General features: G+C 40.7%; 1 protein-coding gene across 1 annotated transcript in view; it reads right to left on the minus strand.

Annotated features, from left to right (window-relative positions):
- Positions 1-525: 525 nt before the first annotated feature.
- STARD9 (StAR related lipid transfer domain containing 9) overlaps positions 526-17,661 on the minus strand; it is a 192,969-nt gene continuing 175,833 nt past the window's right edge. Inside the window, exons 25-34 of the mRNA XM_026651250.2 lie at positions 17,039-17,236; positions 15,186-15,369; positions 11,012-11,158; positions 10,408-10,516; positions 8,301-8,443; positions 6,977-7,041; positions 6,675-6,880; positions 5,498-5,577; positions 2,513-2,671; positions 526-627 (exon numbers count right to left, since the gene is read on the minus strand). Of these exons, the coding sequence (XP_026507035.1) occupies positions 526-627; positions 2,513-2,671; positions 5,498-5,577; positions 6,675-6,880; positions 6,977-7,041; positions 8,301-8,443; positions 10,408-10,516; positions 11,012-11,158; positions 15,186-15,369; positions 17,039-17,236 (1,393 nt within the window). The remainder of the gene's footprint in view (positions 628-2,512; positions 2,672-5,497; positions 5,578-6,674; positions 6,881-6,976; positions 7,042-8,300; positions 8,444-10,407; positions 10,517-11,011; positions 11,159-15,185; positions 15,370-17,038; positions 17,237-17,661) is intronic.

The following is a 17,661-nucleotide window of genomic DNA, read 5'->3' on the forward strand; positions in this document are numbered from 1 at the left end:
CAGATTTGTTTCTCTATATAAGGGCTTGTAAAAAGCCTCTGGCCATGATATACTCTTACATCACTTCTTTTTTCTTGGAAGAAAAACAAGCAGTGGAGAAGGAAGGATTGCACTTTGAAATAGCTGTAACCTGCCTTTTGCACCCAAGCAGATTTCTGCATATAGATGTTGACTGCTTGCAAGGTGAGTGCTCTCCGCCTTTGCTGACAGAACTTCTACAGGCAGCACTTTTCCCATTACTAAACAGCATGTGCAGTTAGGGACCTACCTCTGGTAAGGACAGGTACCCCAGGAATGTTTGCTCTTTGAACAGTGATTCCTGGAGCTGATGATCTTCCATTTGTTTGTTTCAGTAATAGCTTTGCCCATGGCTGGTTAGCCTGTGGCTTCTCATCTCCAGTTCTGAAGTGGGACATGTTTTCTAAGCCAAAATTTTACTTTGTCTGGGAGGAGGATAAAGACTTTCACATCTATTCCTTGGTACTTAGCAGCTTTCTCCCACTGTAACTGTGTCTGGTTCTGTTGTTAACTAGCAAAAAAATGTGCTAGCCTAGCAATCACCAGAGGCTGCCGCTTAACAATGGAGCTCAGAAGCCGTGCAGGGATAGCTGGGGCGCCAAGATCGACCTGCAGAAATTAAAATAGAAGGGTTTATGTGCGTGCTCTTGAGTCAAGGCAGTTTTTCCAGTGTGGGTTTCCAATGGCTAAATGGTGTAAGAGTACACAGTAAACACGTTATGATGAAGAGTCAGGAAAAAGTACAAAGAAAAAGGTAATAGTGTTTAGTGGTATGATTGACGTCTGAAGTTAAAATTAAGTCTGCCTACTTCATACTGGTGTTGTATAAGAGAGAAAGTCAACTTTGTCAATTGCAGTGCTTAGGTACGATTTGAGCAAATGTAATTTGCGGATTGATTTATAGCTTGTGACTTTAAGTCAGCTTCAAATTCATGAGAACAAGCTGCTCTGACAAACTATGCAAATTCAGTGTATACTATACTGCAGAAAATTAAGTAGGCAAACTAAAGCCCTTAGTCACTGAAAGTACTGTAAACAATGATTTTACATTAAAATATATGGAGAGCATTATACAATAGAACAGAATTGAAAAATGGGGATGAAAAGTTCTTTAAGTAGGAAAAAAATAAGCTTCATTAAATTTTAGCTCTCAGGGTATAACATTACTACACAGTACAGTTCCTTTTTATTTTTAACATGCAGGTGAAAAAACAGAATTAGTTTGGATATTAAGAGCATAACACAAACTCCTGTATCACAGTTCATTGAAATGAGGGGGGATCCTGTCTTCTCTTTTAAATACTCCCTAGTCTGTTTCTCACTCAACTTGGCAACAGGGGATGGAGTTTTACAATTCTTTGCTTCCTTTTAGCTGGCACCATAATACTAGTCCTATGTTGTAAGAATGGAAGATGGGACTATGATAGTAAAAGTGAAACAGTGAAATGGAAAATTAAATTGTTGTCTGTCAGGTTCATTAACGTCCCCTTTGCTCTTGTATTATCTCAAAGAGTGAAGCCTAATTTTATTTTAACTAATTTGTAAACCACCTTCTGTGACCCCTCTAATTTGTCGTCTCTCAAAACAGTGCCAGTACTTTGTCTCTCCTGTACTCACTTTCATCACCTGGCTCTGGTCCCCTTCTGCTTGAGATAGGGGCTGAAATGAACATCATACTCTCAATGAGGTCTTGCATAATGGCAGTGTATTACAATGGAATTGTATTATTTTCAATCTCATTCTTTACATTCTGGCATTTTGTTTATAATAGCTGCAAGAAAATACATAGACTATTGTGGTGATTGTTTACTTACAGTTGCAGAGCCACACAAATGCAAAATTACAGTTTGCATATAAAGTCACCTTTATGGAAGGTTCTCAAACCTGTTAATTATCCTTCTGATATCTAGATAAGTATTATACCCATTTTACAGCTGGAGAAACTGAGACACAGTCATTAGAGTGGAAACTACAACCTTGGATTCTGGGACTTATTAGACACCATTACCTTTCTAACCCTAGACAAATGGCACTTATTGGAGCTCAATACATTGCAAGTATGTGCTGTATAGATTTTGCTCACTAAAAATCTTATAGTTAAGAGATGGGACACATGACAACACTTTGTGTAAACCAGTCTTTAGATGCTGTAATATCAATAAAGGGGTCTATCTACGGCACATATGGAATCAGGTGCCCTGACACGATTGTAACAAGGTTGTCTCCATACTAGCTTAAACAGTGTTCCCATATGTAATATAGACTGGAACTTAAGTCTCTCTTGTAATCAGGCTACCACTGTGCTCACAACAAAGGAGCAATCTCACTGAATTTAGTATGATTTAAAATCTGTCAAAGTGCTCGTGCTAGTATATTGAGACTAATGTTAGTTGTATAATACTCTCACTGCAGAAATGGGTTAGGTGACATCAGAAAATGCTTAAACTCAACTGGATGTGTAACTGAATCAAAACATTTGCATGGAATCTCTCACCTGTGCCATGTAAATGACTCTGGTGATGTCTTTTCCATTTACTCTATCAGGTTCCAATATCCAAGCACTTGGCAGAATCTCCCCTCGTACCATTTCTTTACAAGGACGAGGCATGGACTCATCATAGATAGACTGAATAGCTAAAATGGACAAGTTTTCCTGCATACAACAGAGTGCCAAAAACAGTTAGTTATTTAGCGTAGAGAAGCACAGTACAAGTTATACAGATGAAATAGTTTGGACACAGTACACTGAGACAAAGTCTGGGCCAAAGGGATGCTAATACCTATTAGTCCTGAGCAAAGGAAATGCCTCAACCAGCTTATGCCCATTCATTTGATAAACAAAAAATGCTCTTAGGTATGTTCTGTTACCTGTGATGGGATCCTCTCCAAGAATCCCACCTCCCTCTGGCTACAGGGAAGAAAAGTGACAATCTGTTTACAACATAAGGTACCATTGATTTGAATCACCTACAATAAAGTTAGCTAAATTCACTCACCGCTCAGTGCAGACAGCTCAATCTGTTAAGGCACAGTCTTAACACAAGCAATATAAATTGTGTGATACATTTTAAAGGTAAAACAACACCATGTGCTGTTGTTTATTTGAGGCAATGATTCATACTTAAATGTTAGCTTAGCTCACATTTTTTATAGAATGTGAAAGCAGAAGGAGAAACCTGGACAAGAATGCCAACCTCTGTAAGACACTTATAATAACCAACTGGTGGATGCCACAATCTCCTGCAGCTGAAATACAGGTAAACAAAAATGTGCAACATCAAGTCATCTAAAACTGAATGTCAAGCAGCTATGGATCCTGGACTTCATTATACAGATTGCGGGGGAACAAAACTAAGTTTCATACACTTCAAAGAAAAATAAAAGCTAGGGTGTTGTCTAGACTATATTTAAAAAACACCCTTTTCCCAAGTTGAAACACCATATTCCTCCTAATCTTGGTGCAGTTTAAATAATGATATGTTAGGTTGATGGGAGTAGAGTGCACCCTAGAAAACGAGAAGCCATTCTGAAGTGGGGACTAATTTGTGATAAGTAGAAAAGAGAAAGGCATTGCTGATGAATGGGACTCCTCACAGAGAGAAATGTCTTAACTATGAACACAAGCTAACATCAAAACTTGAGTAAGTTTGAGGTATGTCATGTCTTCTATATAACTCACAGACAGTACATAAGAACGGCCATACTGGGTCAGACTAAAGGTCCATCTAGCCCAGTATCCTGTCTTCTGACAGTGGCCAATGCCAGGAGCCCCAGAGGGAATGAACAGAACAGGTAATCATCAAGTAATCCATCCCATCGCCAATTCCCAGCTTCAACAAGTTAAGTCCACTGGGTTGAAAAATTTATTATAATAGATCAGCGTAGCATTACTTTTAACAGGAAACTGAATGCATGCATACAGAGGTCTTAGCCAGCCAGGGTGTGAATGTATAAAGCTCTAGCCTTCCTCAGCAAAGTTGCCATAGGGAGTCTGCTACCACATATTTCAAAGTATACTACTGAACTTTTGGCGTGCAGAAGCAAGGTCCACACAGCCGGTTAGTGCATGGCAAACTAGTACTTGTTGCACACTAAGCCTCCATGTAGATCCTTGAGAGCAGTTTAACCAATTTTTTAAATAATAAAGTGACAAACCTTGAAGTAGGTTAAGGTTAGAGGTTACGTTTTTATACCTACTGGTGAATCTGCAGAGAAAGTAAAGCTAGTTTAAATCATTAGTATCTCAGTCCAGCAACTCACTAAGCACATGCTTAATGTTTAGCATTTGAGTAGCCCAACTGAAGGCGATGGGACTGTTCCTGTGCTTAAATGTGGTGCTGGACTGCAGCCTAAGTGCATTCTTGGTATTAGTGTGTGAGTCTTTAAAGAGGAACTATGGCTATGAATAATATAGGAAGGCCATTTTGAACTGACATTTCCATTTTAAGCCATTACCTAAATTTAAAATTGCATTTGGTTGAGGCCCTAGCATTCAAGTAACTTATTTTTATATACACTTGATTTACTAATTGATAAAAGGACCTGTATTAAGTTTCATTTATTTAAGTTTGTAAACAGCATCATATAAACTTCTGTGTTTTTAAATTGTATTTTCACTAATAAAATGTAAGGTATCTTAAGTCTATGCTTTAACTAAACAACCTGAAATTCAGTAAATTCCTAAGAGACATGCTATGGGCAGCTGATCACATAACCATTCTCACAATGGTCCCTTCTGGCCTCGGAATCTATGAAACATTACTAGATGTTTTTAGTTTACTTTTATCATATTTATTTATTCTAATGGCCTCAGGGTCATTCTTCAGGCATTCCTCGCTCCAAATGTGGTGCGAGAGAAAATCTGCTGTATTTCCAGACACTGCTCTCTTTACGGACGCATTACTTTCAGGTGTGAATACTCAAGCTTTTTGAACTACGATTCTTTAACAATCCTAATGGCAATACTTCTGCTTGCATCTTTGCTCTGGCATCCTCCCTATGCTGGGTTATTCCACAAACCATGCTCCCATATCAATAGAAGTATAAAATCTTTGTGCTGGGCCAACAAGCAGCACCTCCATGCTATGCTCACTCCTTCCAGATGAATACCAGAGCTGTTTGTTGCCAAAGCATTTTACATTGTGCATCAGCAAATACGTCTGGAAAATCTTCCCTCTTGCATTCTACAGACTTAACTTTCAAAGGCACTGGCCCTACACGCTCTTCAGGATGCAACCTGAGTTATTTTATTCTTATGTTCTGATAAATCTACCTCGTAATATAAGGAATCAGGTTAGAATTTGAGAGTCAGCATCTGAACTCTCAACACCAATAAGGACTCTAGGAGCACAAGCAAATCTCTCTTCCCACCTAATTCATAAGGGTGTACAGCTGTGGACCCCATTTTTTTCTTGAACAGTAATCTTAAACAATTTAGATTACCGGTAGGCTACATCTTAGAAAGTACTGATAAATTTACCTCTTTGGCCTCTACGGTGATGCAGCAGAAATCCCGTGGTTGCTTTAGATAACACAATGAAGTATCACTCACCAAATATACTGTAAGAAATTGGGGGGGCGGGAGAGGAGAAAAAAAAAATCACACTATAGCAACTATACATGGCTACCTGCTTTTGAATGTTTCCTCTTTAGAAGAAACTTACTCCTCATCTGTACAATTCTCCACTGCCTTCAAAGCTTATAAATGCCTGTATATTAACTTGTCCAAGCTGAAAAGCAACATAGACTAGTGCAAAAGACAGCCTATTGCACCCAATTTCTACAGTTTCTGCCACTGCTGACTGAGTTCAGAACTCTGTCCAACAGAAATGTTGAGACACATCTATGGATTAGAACTGAGGGGAAAGCCAGCTCCTTAAGAAGTCAGTGACATGAAACGGTAATAAGTCAAAAATCAGCTTCAGCTATTTAAAAAGCCCCTTCTTACAGATTTATTCTCATGACTTTCAAGCCCATGTCTTTATTTTTTCTGTCAAAAGCCATGCACACCAGTAGTACTACAGACGAATATTTAATAATAATAGTTCCAAGGATCTTCCAAGAGGTAATAATATGTATTTTTAAAAGTAGCAAAACATTTGTTTTCCAAACAGCTCATTGTTTCTATAGAAGCCAGTATGTTACATTGGGTCAATAAAATATTGAATATTCTGGGCACACTGAGCATAAGATAAATTTTTTAAAATACAAGTAACATTCTAAAGTAACACTTGAGTTCTGGCTTTGAAATTCTTCATTACAGACGGTCTGAGATAAGGGTGAATCTGTCTCCTTTATTTATTCAAATAGTTTGAGCTTCTCTGGTCTCTAAGAGGTGGGTTCAAAAGATCCTGGGTCTCTGTGAATCAATGGTGCTACGTCAAATTGACACCATCTGAGGATCTTGCCCTACATGTACAGTGTCAGAGGGGGTATTTACCAAAAGCATCTCACTTCATATGTCTGTTGTTCAATTTATGATGTGGATTTTCACTAAAGTAGGTTACATTTATTCTTTATTTGACTTTTCAGCCTCATCTCTTCTGATAAAATGGCTAGCAGTAGGAATTGATAACATTCTTCAGAGGACAGAGACAGCTATGAACCAATTGCCATAAAGTTCCCCTTACACACAGCAATCCCAATTGATAACTCACCCAGCTGAATATGGCTCGTTACTTTGTTATGTACTTGAGCTGTGTAAATGGTTTTGTCATATAGATGCCTTTTGCCAGGGTCTTTCACCATGCACCACACATTGGGAAGAGGTCTTTCAATCACTCCAGCTCCCAAAAACCCATGCTTAGTTGCTGATGGGAAGACTTTGTAATAAACCAGTACCTCTTTTTCTGTACACTGGTATCTAAAGAAAAAAGACACGCTTCAGGTATTTGCACTAAAGACAACATAGAAGTGTGTCCAAGTACCGCAAAAAGGAAAACATCTGGCATATACTTACTTCCAACCAGCTGCTGCCTGGCAGTTGTAAAAGTTCCTCAGGTTATTTGAACATGCTGCCATAACCTTAAAAATTACAATTCAGAGATGTAATCAAGGGAGAGTGCCTGATCTATAAATTGTGTTCACCTGTCTTGCAGTACAGCAGTTTGCCTCAGCCAGACTGAAGAACAAGCCTTAACTATTTAAGTGTATGCAACCAGTCATTCCACAGTGGTAAGACCACACCTCCCCATTGCCTATTGTGGGAGGGTTGACAGGACAGTATAAAACTGCCCCTCCACTTGGAGCACAGCTGATGTTCTCCCAGTGTGATTCCAAACAGGTATGTCAAGTTTTGCTCTCCCACCCTCTGCATGCACAAACACACACACTCAAGTCATGCTGGATACAGCCTGGTCAATAAGCCAGGAAGCATTAGGCAGAAAGAGCGCTTTCAGAGAAGAGACCTGGGGCTGGTCTACACTTGGGGGGGGGGGCGGGGGTGTCGATGTAAGATACGCAACTTCAGCTACTGGAACAGCGTAGCTGAAGTCAACGTATCTTATTTCGACTTACCTCGGGTCCTCACGGCGCGGGATCGACGGCCGTGGCTCCCCCGTCGACTCCGCTACCGCCGCTCGCCCTGGTGGAGTTCCGGAGTCGACGGGAACGCGTTCGGGGATTGATATATCGCGTCTAGACGAGACGTGATATATCGATCCCAGATAGATCGATTACTACCCGCCGATTCGGTGGGTAGTCTGGACGTACCCCAAGATGGATAGACAGCTTAGACATTCCTTGGATCTAGTATACTGTATGTATCCTTTGCACAGTGTTAAAACTTAACTGAAATTTGGGGAGAAAAGCATTAGTTTAAAATCCCCATCCCAGTGATGTTGAAATGGTCAGCTACACTATTACAATGAAGGTTTAAGTCTGGTAAACTTGTACAATTGCCTGGAATTATTGAGAATGAGCATGTTACAGAATCTGTAAGACTACACCCTATTGCCCTCGCCAAACCTTCGCCATTATGGTGCTCACCAATGTAAGCCATCTGGTTGTTGTTATTTTAAAATTCTAAATAATACACAACAGTCAGAACCCCACGGCTGCAACCTGGCTTGCTTCACTTCTGCCATTTCAGTTTCTCTGAGCAGCCTTATATACAATTGACCAATAAAAAGGGCAGGTCACAGTATGCTGTCATGGTCAAATCAGCTTTCTAGATAGCTGAGCAAAGAGTGCAACAGATGTTCCAGACAGTGTGTGGTTGGAAACCTGCCGCACACTCTGTTAGGAAATACAGAAATAGATAATGAGCATGCTCATTTACTCACCTCAGTGATAGCATTATCCAAAATGTGTTTGGACAAATCCTGGTATTCTTTTGTAGGAGAGGAGCTGACTGAAAGAGTTAGTCCAGGACTGAACCTATGGCTGATGCTAGCAGATGGAAGTGGTGACTGATCTCTGCTGCTCTCTGTGGAGGGTGAAGAAGTTAAAAGAGAAGTCTTTGAAATGGAGAGAAAAAATATTCTATTCAGACTACTATACCATCTCCATAACTGTGGTACCCAAGTACCTCACAGTAATACATTCAGCAATGTGACTACTATCATGTGCAGCTTTCTCAAGGGGAAATTTGAATGTGGATATTTCAAAATAATCTGAGTGCTTGCTGTGCGATGTGTTTATATCAGCAATGGCAAAGAAGCGCATCTTACTCTTGGAACACAAAAGGGATGGGGAAGGTGGTGGTCAGCATCTCACTTCCTATAGCAACAGGATGTATACTTTGCTACAAGTTATGAAAGGCACAAAAATGCTCATTTTTTTTTTTTTTTAAGAGACTGCAAAGGTAACTGGGCCTTAAAACTGACTACCTTGACATCTATCCAGTTCTGAAATATCTGTCACATGATTCACTCCACATATATATGCAGTGACATTATTCTTAAATGGCCACTCTTAGAATCTTGGGTTGTATGTTGATCCACCTGCAGCTGTTAAAGTTAGATGTAAATTAGAGTAGCCCTCATGATGCTCTAGAACAGCACAGGGGCTGTCATCATACAGAGACAACACCAGGACCTGGGCAGTGTCAAGGAAAAAATTAAGGCTCCTTTCCACACCACTCGATTTGCACTCTGTTAATTTAGTCCAAACCTAAGGCTATGGCCTAATATGTCAGGATTTTCTGGGATGATCTCACCTATTTTGTGCTGGTTTCACTGTGTGTGCATAATGCACTCCTAATGCTGCTGAAAATATTTAAAGAAATAAGTAGCGGGCAGAGCTACTCATGAGCTGGCAGATACGCTGAAGCAGAATTCTACAACAAAAAGTTTAGCCCACATTAGACTTCACTTATTTTAAAATACTTGTTTCTGTCATGAAAGCTCAGTGGAAGTACTGTGTTGACATCTGCTAGGCCTACACAACTAAAGGAGAACATAGTTGCAGATATTTCAAACCTCAATTGAATACTGGAAACTAACAAGGTAAGACAGCATGCTAGGGAAAAAGATTTCACTCCCTGCATCTTTTCAAATAAGACAGGATTAAATCTAAATTGGATAATGTCAATCAAAATCAGTAACTGAAGATTAAAATCAAGAAGGGCTGACAGCTCAGAAATAACCAAAAGGCTATTAATACTTTTCACTTATATTGAACTTCTTGTGATACCAGTATGTATTATTAAGATAAGTATTATTAGGTCCATTGTGCAAATAGGTAGATTGAAGCAGAAGAGGTAAATCAGTAACAGAACTGAGAATAGAACCTATTTAACTCATAATCCTCTAACCACTCAATCACATAAATGTAAGCAAGGCAAGATAGGAGGGACTGCAAGAACTACTGATGCACATCTTGTTTTTATCATCACTGCCCGTAAGACCACCTACTCATAATTAAGTTGCAGTTTGGTTTAAAGGGTATCACTACATATATACTAGCAAAATAGCTACACAAGTCAATGTGTGTGTGTGTGTGTGTGTGTATATAATACAATTTGCAAGCCTATACTTGAAAATCTAGCCTCAAACTTCTTTGTTTCAAGGCATTTATACTCTGGTCCTCCTATCTGAATATGTTGCTTGTTACCTATATCCAAGTAGTAACATGGGAACTGATTCATATGAACCTCTGTTTGTACAGTGTCTAGCAAAATGAGATTCTGGTCCATCACTGGGGCTCCTAGCTTCTATGGAAATATAAATAAATAAATAAAGTAATAATAATACATCCTATTTTAGTTTTCAATAAATTCCACCTTAGACTCTGGACACTGGTAGTCCAGATTTTTCTGAAGATGCATAGTAAGTAGCAAGATAGCTTCAAAAATCTAGAATCAAATCAAAATTGGATGATTGCATTGATAATAAATCCACACAGATTTATGATGTGGATCCCAATTTAAGCACATATTTTTTCACTTACCACATGCTGAATTCTTTTGTAGTTGCTCTAATACATAAAGTTGACTATTTCTAACAGCTGAGCGACCTCTTGTATCTCCTCTTAGGAGCTCTGCACTTCCAGGAGAAATCTGTTATTCAAAAGAGGGCGAAAATAGTTTGTAGTGAGGATTAGGGAAAGAAATTAAACTACCTAATCAAACAAGTACTATGCTTATAGACTGAAACCTTCTTTACAAAGCTGGTATCTACATATTAGTTTAGGGAGACCCTTTCCTTTCACTTTGCTCTGAGAATGCTCTAGTTACCTAACTTTTAGCTAGTGGAATTGTTAGAGTTGTTAACAGTAATGCAGTGTCTTGAAATCGAAGTTATACAAAACTTGGTTCATATTAAAGAAGTGAAGACTATCATTTCAGCCATCTTCCTCTGCAATTATAATGTGGTGACCCGCATTTAACATCTTTGGACCATGGCACCCTCTTGGACCTTGACAGGTTGAGAGCCCTGATTGACCATTAACCTTCCCCAAAACAAAGCCTTCTGCTATTACATCCCTCCTCTCACCATCAAAAAATCAGAAAGGCATTACCCTCACTGATGACCTGTCAGCAATCTGCTCTTACCAGTGCTTCCTGTTTGCTGAGTTTACTTGCAGCATAAGTAGCAGCGTTGCTGCTGTTATAACCAGATGTTGGGCCAGAGGAAAGACTGAGGCTGGAATCTGTACATAAAGTGCTTGTGCTTACAAGTGTCTTCAGCTTTGCTTCTTCCTGTGAAGGATGCCACAGTGTTATAAACATACTAGAAAGTAGGAGTTGTCTACCTTCACTAGCATCTAGCCAAATAAATGAGTGTACATTAGCTCTGCGAAATGAAATAGGAGTGATCTTATTTGGTGATTTAAATCCCATTCTCTGTGGGTGGCTGTTCACATTACAAAAAATACCACTACTCCTAACACTAACAAGCACCCTGATTCTTAGAAGCATAGAAATATAAGGCTGGAAGGGACCTCAAGAGGTCATCAAGTCCAACCCCCTGCGCAGCAGATGTTTGTCTAGCCCAGTGGTGGGAAACCTGCAGCCCATCAGGGTAATCCCCTGGCAGGCCGCGAGACAGTTTGAGACAGTTTGTTTACATTGACCGTCTGCAGGCACGGCCACCTGCAGCTCCCCGTGGCTGCAGTTCACCATTTCCGGCCAATGGGAGCTGCGGGAAGCATGTCCCTGCGGCCCGTGCCGCTTCCCGCAGCTCCTATTGGCCAGGAATGGCAAACCGCAGCCACTGGGAGCTGCGAGCGTCTGTGCTTGCGGACGGTCAATGTAAGCAAACTGTCTCGTGGCTCGACTGTCTAGCCTGGTCTCCAATGATGGGGATTCCACAACCTCCCTTGGAAGCCTATTCCAGTATCACAGTCAGAGTTTCAGGCCAAAAGGGACCACTAGATCATCTAGTCCGACCTCCTGTGTATCACAGGCCACCAACACCACCCACATAGTAAATTCAACAGCTGAAATGAGACCACGGTATTACAGCCCACTGGAGACTAGACTGTTATGTGCCACAGGCAGAGAATAGAAGGGAGGGGAGGTGCACCAATGTTTGAGACCCCTGCAATGGCAGTGCTTAACAAAAGTTTTTCCTAATATCTAACCTAAACCTCCCTTGCTGCAGTTTAAGCCCATTGCTTCTTGTTCTACCTGCACTGGACATGGAGAACAATTGATCACAGTCCACTTAATAAACAACCCTTAACCTATTTAAAGACTATCAGGTCTCCCCACACACCCCTGCCCCTCCCCTTCAGTCAGTCTTCTCAAGACTATACATGCTAAGTTTTTTTTAACCTTTCCTCACAGGTCAGGTTTTCTAAACCTTTTATCATTTTTGTTGCTTTTATTTTGATTCTCTCCAATTTGCTCACATCTTTCTGAAAGTGTGGTGCCCAGAATGGGACACAGTACTCCAGCCAAGCCTGACCAGTGCTGAGTTGAGCGGGACACTTACCTCCTGTGTCTTACGCACAACACTCCTCTTAATACACCCCAGAACGATATTGGCCTTTTTCACAACTGCATCACATTGTTGACTCATTTTCAATTTGTGATCCACTATAACACCCCCCCTCCGCCCCCGATCCTTTTCAACAGTACTACCACCTAGCCAGTTAGTCTCTGTTTTGTAGCTGTGAATTTGACTTTTTCTGCCTAAGTGTAGTACTTTGCACTTGTCTTTACTGAATTTCATCTAGTTGATTTCAGATCAAGTCTCCAATTTGTCAAGGTCATTTTGATTCTAATCCTATCCCCCAAAGAGCTAGCAATCCCTCCCAAATTTTATAAGCATACTCTCCACTCCATTATCCAGGTCATTAATGAAAATATTGATTAGTACTGGACTTAGGACGAACCCGTGCAGCGCCCAGTTTCCCCAGTTTGACAGCATACTATGGATAACTACTCTTTAAGTTGGCAAATTCAGCAGAAAGTCCAAGACTATATGGATCATGGAGACTGAATGATATATACCATTCATATAAACCATTCATGTGGCCACTCCAGGTCAAGTGTGGGGCAAGCTGGGGGAACCCTGAATGGTCATGACCTGTGCTGCTTCTGGTTTTTAGATAAAGGATTTCAAGTTTCCAGGCTGTCAAACCAGCAACAGGGGGAGGGGGAACGGACAAACAAACAATCTCCTTGAAATTCCAATTGTTCCTCTTTGCATCTCTTCAAGTGAGTCCCTGCCTTGACATAACTCACTGGCAGGACTGAAGATTTTACTTTAGCTGTAACTACTCTATGTGAGCCTTAAAGTAGCAAAGAGAATTAACTGATGACAAGAAAATACTAAAAACCTTTAGATGTTTTTTTCACCAGAAAGGCAGTTGCAAGTTTAGTTTGCCAGTTCCGATGAAGAACTTTCACAGGCTTCCATAATGCAGAAGCTGAGATAGATTTGGCCGATGCACAATTATCTACTGACTGCTTAGCATGCTAAAGGAGGCAGAGGCAACGAAGTGACAGACTACTGAATTACCTGTCACATATGAGAAGAGCTTGTGACAGTCTATACTATGGTCACCACTTTTACAAGACTATGATAAATTTTGTACACAGTATGCCTTGTGAGATATCATTTGAAAACTCAAAATCTGCTGAACATTACTGTCCTGGTAAAATGTGTGTAACATTGATGTAACATGTACTATAGTTAGAAAGGCAGGGCCAAATCAGTTTTTCAGAGACAAAGACTCACTGGCACCCCAGCCAGGTTTTAAAGAGCTATCACCAGCTTAAGCAGCCCTTCTCTAGCAACGGGAAGGTGTAAACAATAAATTTACATTTCATCACAGGGACGATTCAAACCTCACATACACAATGAACTGTGTGTCACCATGACTCAGCAAGGACGTTTCTAGCACAAGAAACTGAATTATCAAGGGGGACAAAAACACTTGACTTCACCTCTCCTCCTCTCATCTCTGCTCATGACATCAGTGACTCTCAAAGAACTAAACTAAGGAGGGAGTGGTTCCAGGCTGAAAGGAGACCTAGCCTATGAAATTTACAACAGCGTATGGTGACACAAAATCTTTGCTTTTAAGTTCACCTAGCTTGTTAAGTTAGGTATTAGCTTGAATATTACTCTTATTTTCTTTTGTAACCAATCCTGACTTTTATGCATCATCACTTGTCATCACTTAAAATCTATCTTTCTGTAGTTAATAAATTTATCTTATTGTTTTATCTTAACCAGAGCATTTGGATTCAAGTGTGTGGGAAACTCCACTTGGGATAACAAGGCTTGTGAATATACCATTTTCCTTTGATGAAATGATGGACTTTCTATGAGTGTGCGTTGTTCAGTAGTAGTGTGCTGGACAGTACAAGATACACATTTCTAGGGGAACAAGACTGGGATTAGAGAGCTTGTGGGTGTTGCCCTGTACGTAATTCATGAGTCACTGGTCAGAGTGCTCATGTATTTAGCTGGGAGTGAATTTACATGCTGAAGGATGTGTGAGCAGGCCAGGGGTGGCTGTTCTGACCCCAAAGCAGTGTAAAAGGCACTCCAGGTTAGAGAATTAAGGAAACACCACTGTTCAACGGTCCAGATTGGACCCTGGGGAACGTCTCAGAGGGTTACTGCAGCTTCTGCTCAGAAGAGGTGACAAAGTAGTTGCTATAGGAAAAATATGGTCACAAATTAGGCAGAGTGACCTGAAGGTAACATGGTACCATTCCAAAGTCAGACAAAAAACCCCAACAAAACTCTCATGTGTGCAGTAAGGGTGACAAAATACAAAACAAATGGAAGAAGCAAACACACACACCAGACTAAAGAGAAAGAGAGAGAAGCAGACTAAAAAGGATGGCGAAAGATTTTCTTTTCATCTTGTCATTTTAACGTACAAAATTCAACCACATTAACCCTGTATCAGTAGAGTCACTACATGCATTAATATCCAGCACTTGTGGCTTAAAGACATCCTCTCATACAGTGAGTGAAGCTTAGGAGTCTTGGCATACTGATTGTCAATAAAATGACACTATTGCACAAAGGTAGTCCAGAAGCACCACCAGTAAATCAGTGTGGGGTTATTTGTTTTTAAATACAAGTTAACAAGATTATTCCTTATTACCTTTACCTCCTTAACAAGCAAAATTAAAGATAAAGATCTGCCTTGGGCTTAATCACCATCACGGTTACTTAAAAATAATTAAATAAATAAATAAATTGCATTAACCTGAGTCATGCAGAACAGTTCAGTAACTACTGTAATTTAATGCTCACCTTCTGTAGATGAGAAAATATTTGCTCTCGTATACGTCTCTTTTCTTGCTCAGCTCTCTCCCGAAGTTTGTCCCTTGCTCTTGCAATTTCAGTCTTGGCCTCCTCTCGTGCCCTCTGATAGTCTCGGAGTAGTAGTTCAATCTCTGAAGGATACTGGGCAATCCTCCTCTTTGGTTCTTGGACTCTAAAGATTGGGGGTGGGAAAAAGACACACTAAGAAGTGTCTGATTAAATGCCATGGGACAATGGTAAAGAATCACAGAAAGAGTTGCTTTCTTCCAACACTGAACAAGGAACTTCATAATAAGGAAAACAGGATTATTCCTAAAAAATACTCTCTCTCCCTGCTTCACGGAAGAGCTTCTGAATAGCTACCTAGCTTCTCTCCACCCTGCTGAACATTTAAAGAAAAATGCGCACATGGTCACCTCAGGCTTTATTTAAATAAAAAATCTTTAATATGTATGATTATGTGTGAAGAAGAACTGTATCTGCAGCAGTAACAAAACTCACCAATGCATGTTCTACTGAAACAACAGCCCCATCTCATCACCCCACTATGCCCCCTCTTGCTTCTTGGTTAACCCCTCACTCCCGCCCTCCCCTCCCCAAAACACATGCCTCTAATTCTCTCACTCTCTCTCTTAATGGGCAGCATGGAACTCCCACGGTGCGTCAACTCAGTGACCACCTCTGACACGATCTTCTCACAGGGAAATGGAAAGCCTTGGCATGAGTTGCATCACTTATCCTTTCCCACCTGCAGGGCCGGCTCCAGCATTTCTGCCGCCCCAAGCAACAACAAAAAAAAACAAAAACAAAAAAAAAGCCGCGATCGCGATCGGCGGCGGCAATTGGAAAAAAAAAAAAGCCGCGTTCAGCGGCAGGTCCTTCGCCCCTCTCCCTTGGCCGCCCCAAGCACCTGCTTGTTAAGCTGGTGCCTGGAGCCAGCCCTGCCCACCTGCTGTTCCTAGTTCCCAGACTGTGCAATCACCACATTCACATCTCCTTTGCAGGCCTCACATCCACTGAGCTTGAAAATTGGATTCAGGGTGCATGTCTAGTATTCATCACAGTGAGAATACTTACACCTCTGTGACATCCTATTAACATACAGGAGCAACTTAAGGTGCTGATTTTGATCTATTAAGCTCAGTAAAACAAGGGTCCCAATTATCTATTAGACTGCCTCTCTCTCCATCTACCACCAGGGCAGCAAGGTTCAGCTGGGGCAGTCTCTAAATTCAAACAGCTCGGGGCTGGGGTTCTCAGCAGAGAGCCCTTAGACTCTGGAATTCACTTCTCTCAGTGGTCTGACAGAGCCCAAGTTTGTTGATATTTAGAGCATAATGCAAATCCCATCTCTCTTCCTTGGCTTTTTGGGTGGGGAGTGAAAGGAGAGGTTGGTGAGTAATTCATAATAAGTGGGGTGCAATCTTGCTTTTGCTTTTAAAAAAGTCTTTTGCTAAACATTGTATATGTACAAAAATAAGTCCATGGTTTACTACTTTAGACTATCAATTAAAACTAGGTAGATATGAATTATGCGGCATTTCCTTTGCAGTGGGGAACCTTAGTTTTCCCTAACTCATGAGAATCTTTTCTAGGTTAATAGTTTGAAAAGTGAAATCAAATTGACCAAAACTTGTACAGAAAGTTTTTGCCTTCTCTAGAACAAAATAATAAACAACTCTCCTGCCCCAAAATTCACCTCTTCTACATCTGGCATTCCATAGGAGAATCTATGTGCTCATTCTACCACACACACATCACTGTCCACCTTAGTGAATAAAATGTGCATGTACACCTGAGGGCAGCACGGGTTCCCAAAGCTGAAGTTTATGTGTCCCTACCTAGTATTTTCTACTACATTTCTTCTCAGTTGCTGCAGGTACTCTCGGCGTCTGCTGGGGAGATCCAGATCCCGCTGGTTGGTGTCCAACGTCTGCAACAGGCTCAGATGCTTTTGTGGACTGAGACTGCGGGTTCTCCTAAAGCTCTGCAGCCTTTCCTCCCTCTGCTTTCTCAGGGCTTCGATTGTCTTCATGTGCCTATTAAAGGGTGCAAGGTCAGAGTTACAAGGTATGCACCTGGTAAAGTTACAAAGCTGAGTTTTCCAGAGTGATATATTCCACTACTAAAAACCCTGAAAACATGAAATCCACAAGAATCTAACAAAGGACTCCTGCACAGCCCCTCTCAGTGACATGATCACAGGAGTTTCAGAAATGCTAAACCATTAAAATAGTAGGAAATGAGTACAAAGAATTAGAACTTACTTTCACGTTTTTAATTACTGGGGGGAGGAGGGGGGGAAATTAAGAGATAAACTCAATACTAGTCTTAAGCTTATAGGTTATAATAACGTCCTGATTTCCAATACAAATATTACCCTATTATAAGAATCCTATAAAAAGGGCTTAATTTTTCCTAGTTTCTCCATCGTCTTTTTTATTATTTGTTTTTGCCACCTTCA

This window comes from Terrapene carolina, unplaced genomic scaffold (assembly GCF_002925995.2).
Source record: "Terrapene carolina triunguis isolate 2854851 unplaced genomic scaffold, T_m_triunguis-2.0 Scaffold96, whole genome shotgun sequence".
Classification (NCBI taxonomy): domain Eukaryota; kingdom Metazoa; phylum Chordata; order Testudines; family Emydidae; genus Terrapene; species Terrapene triunguis.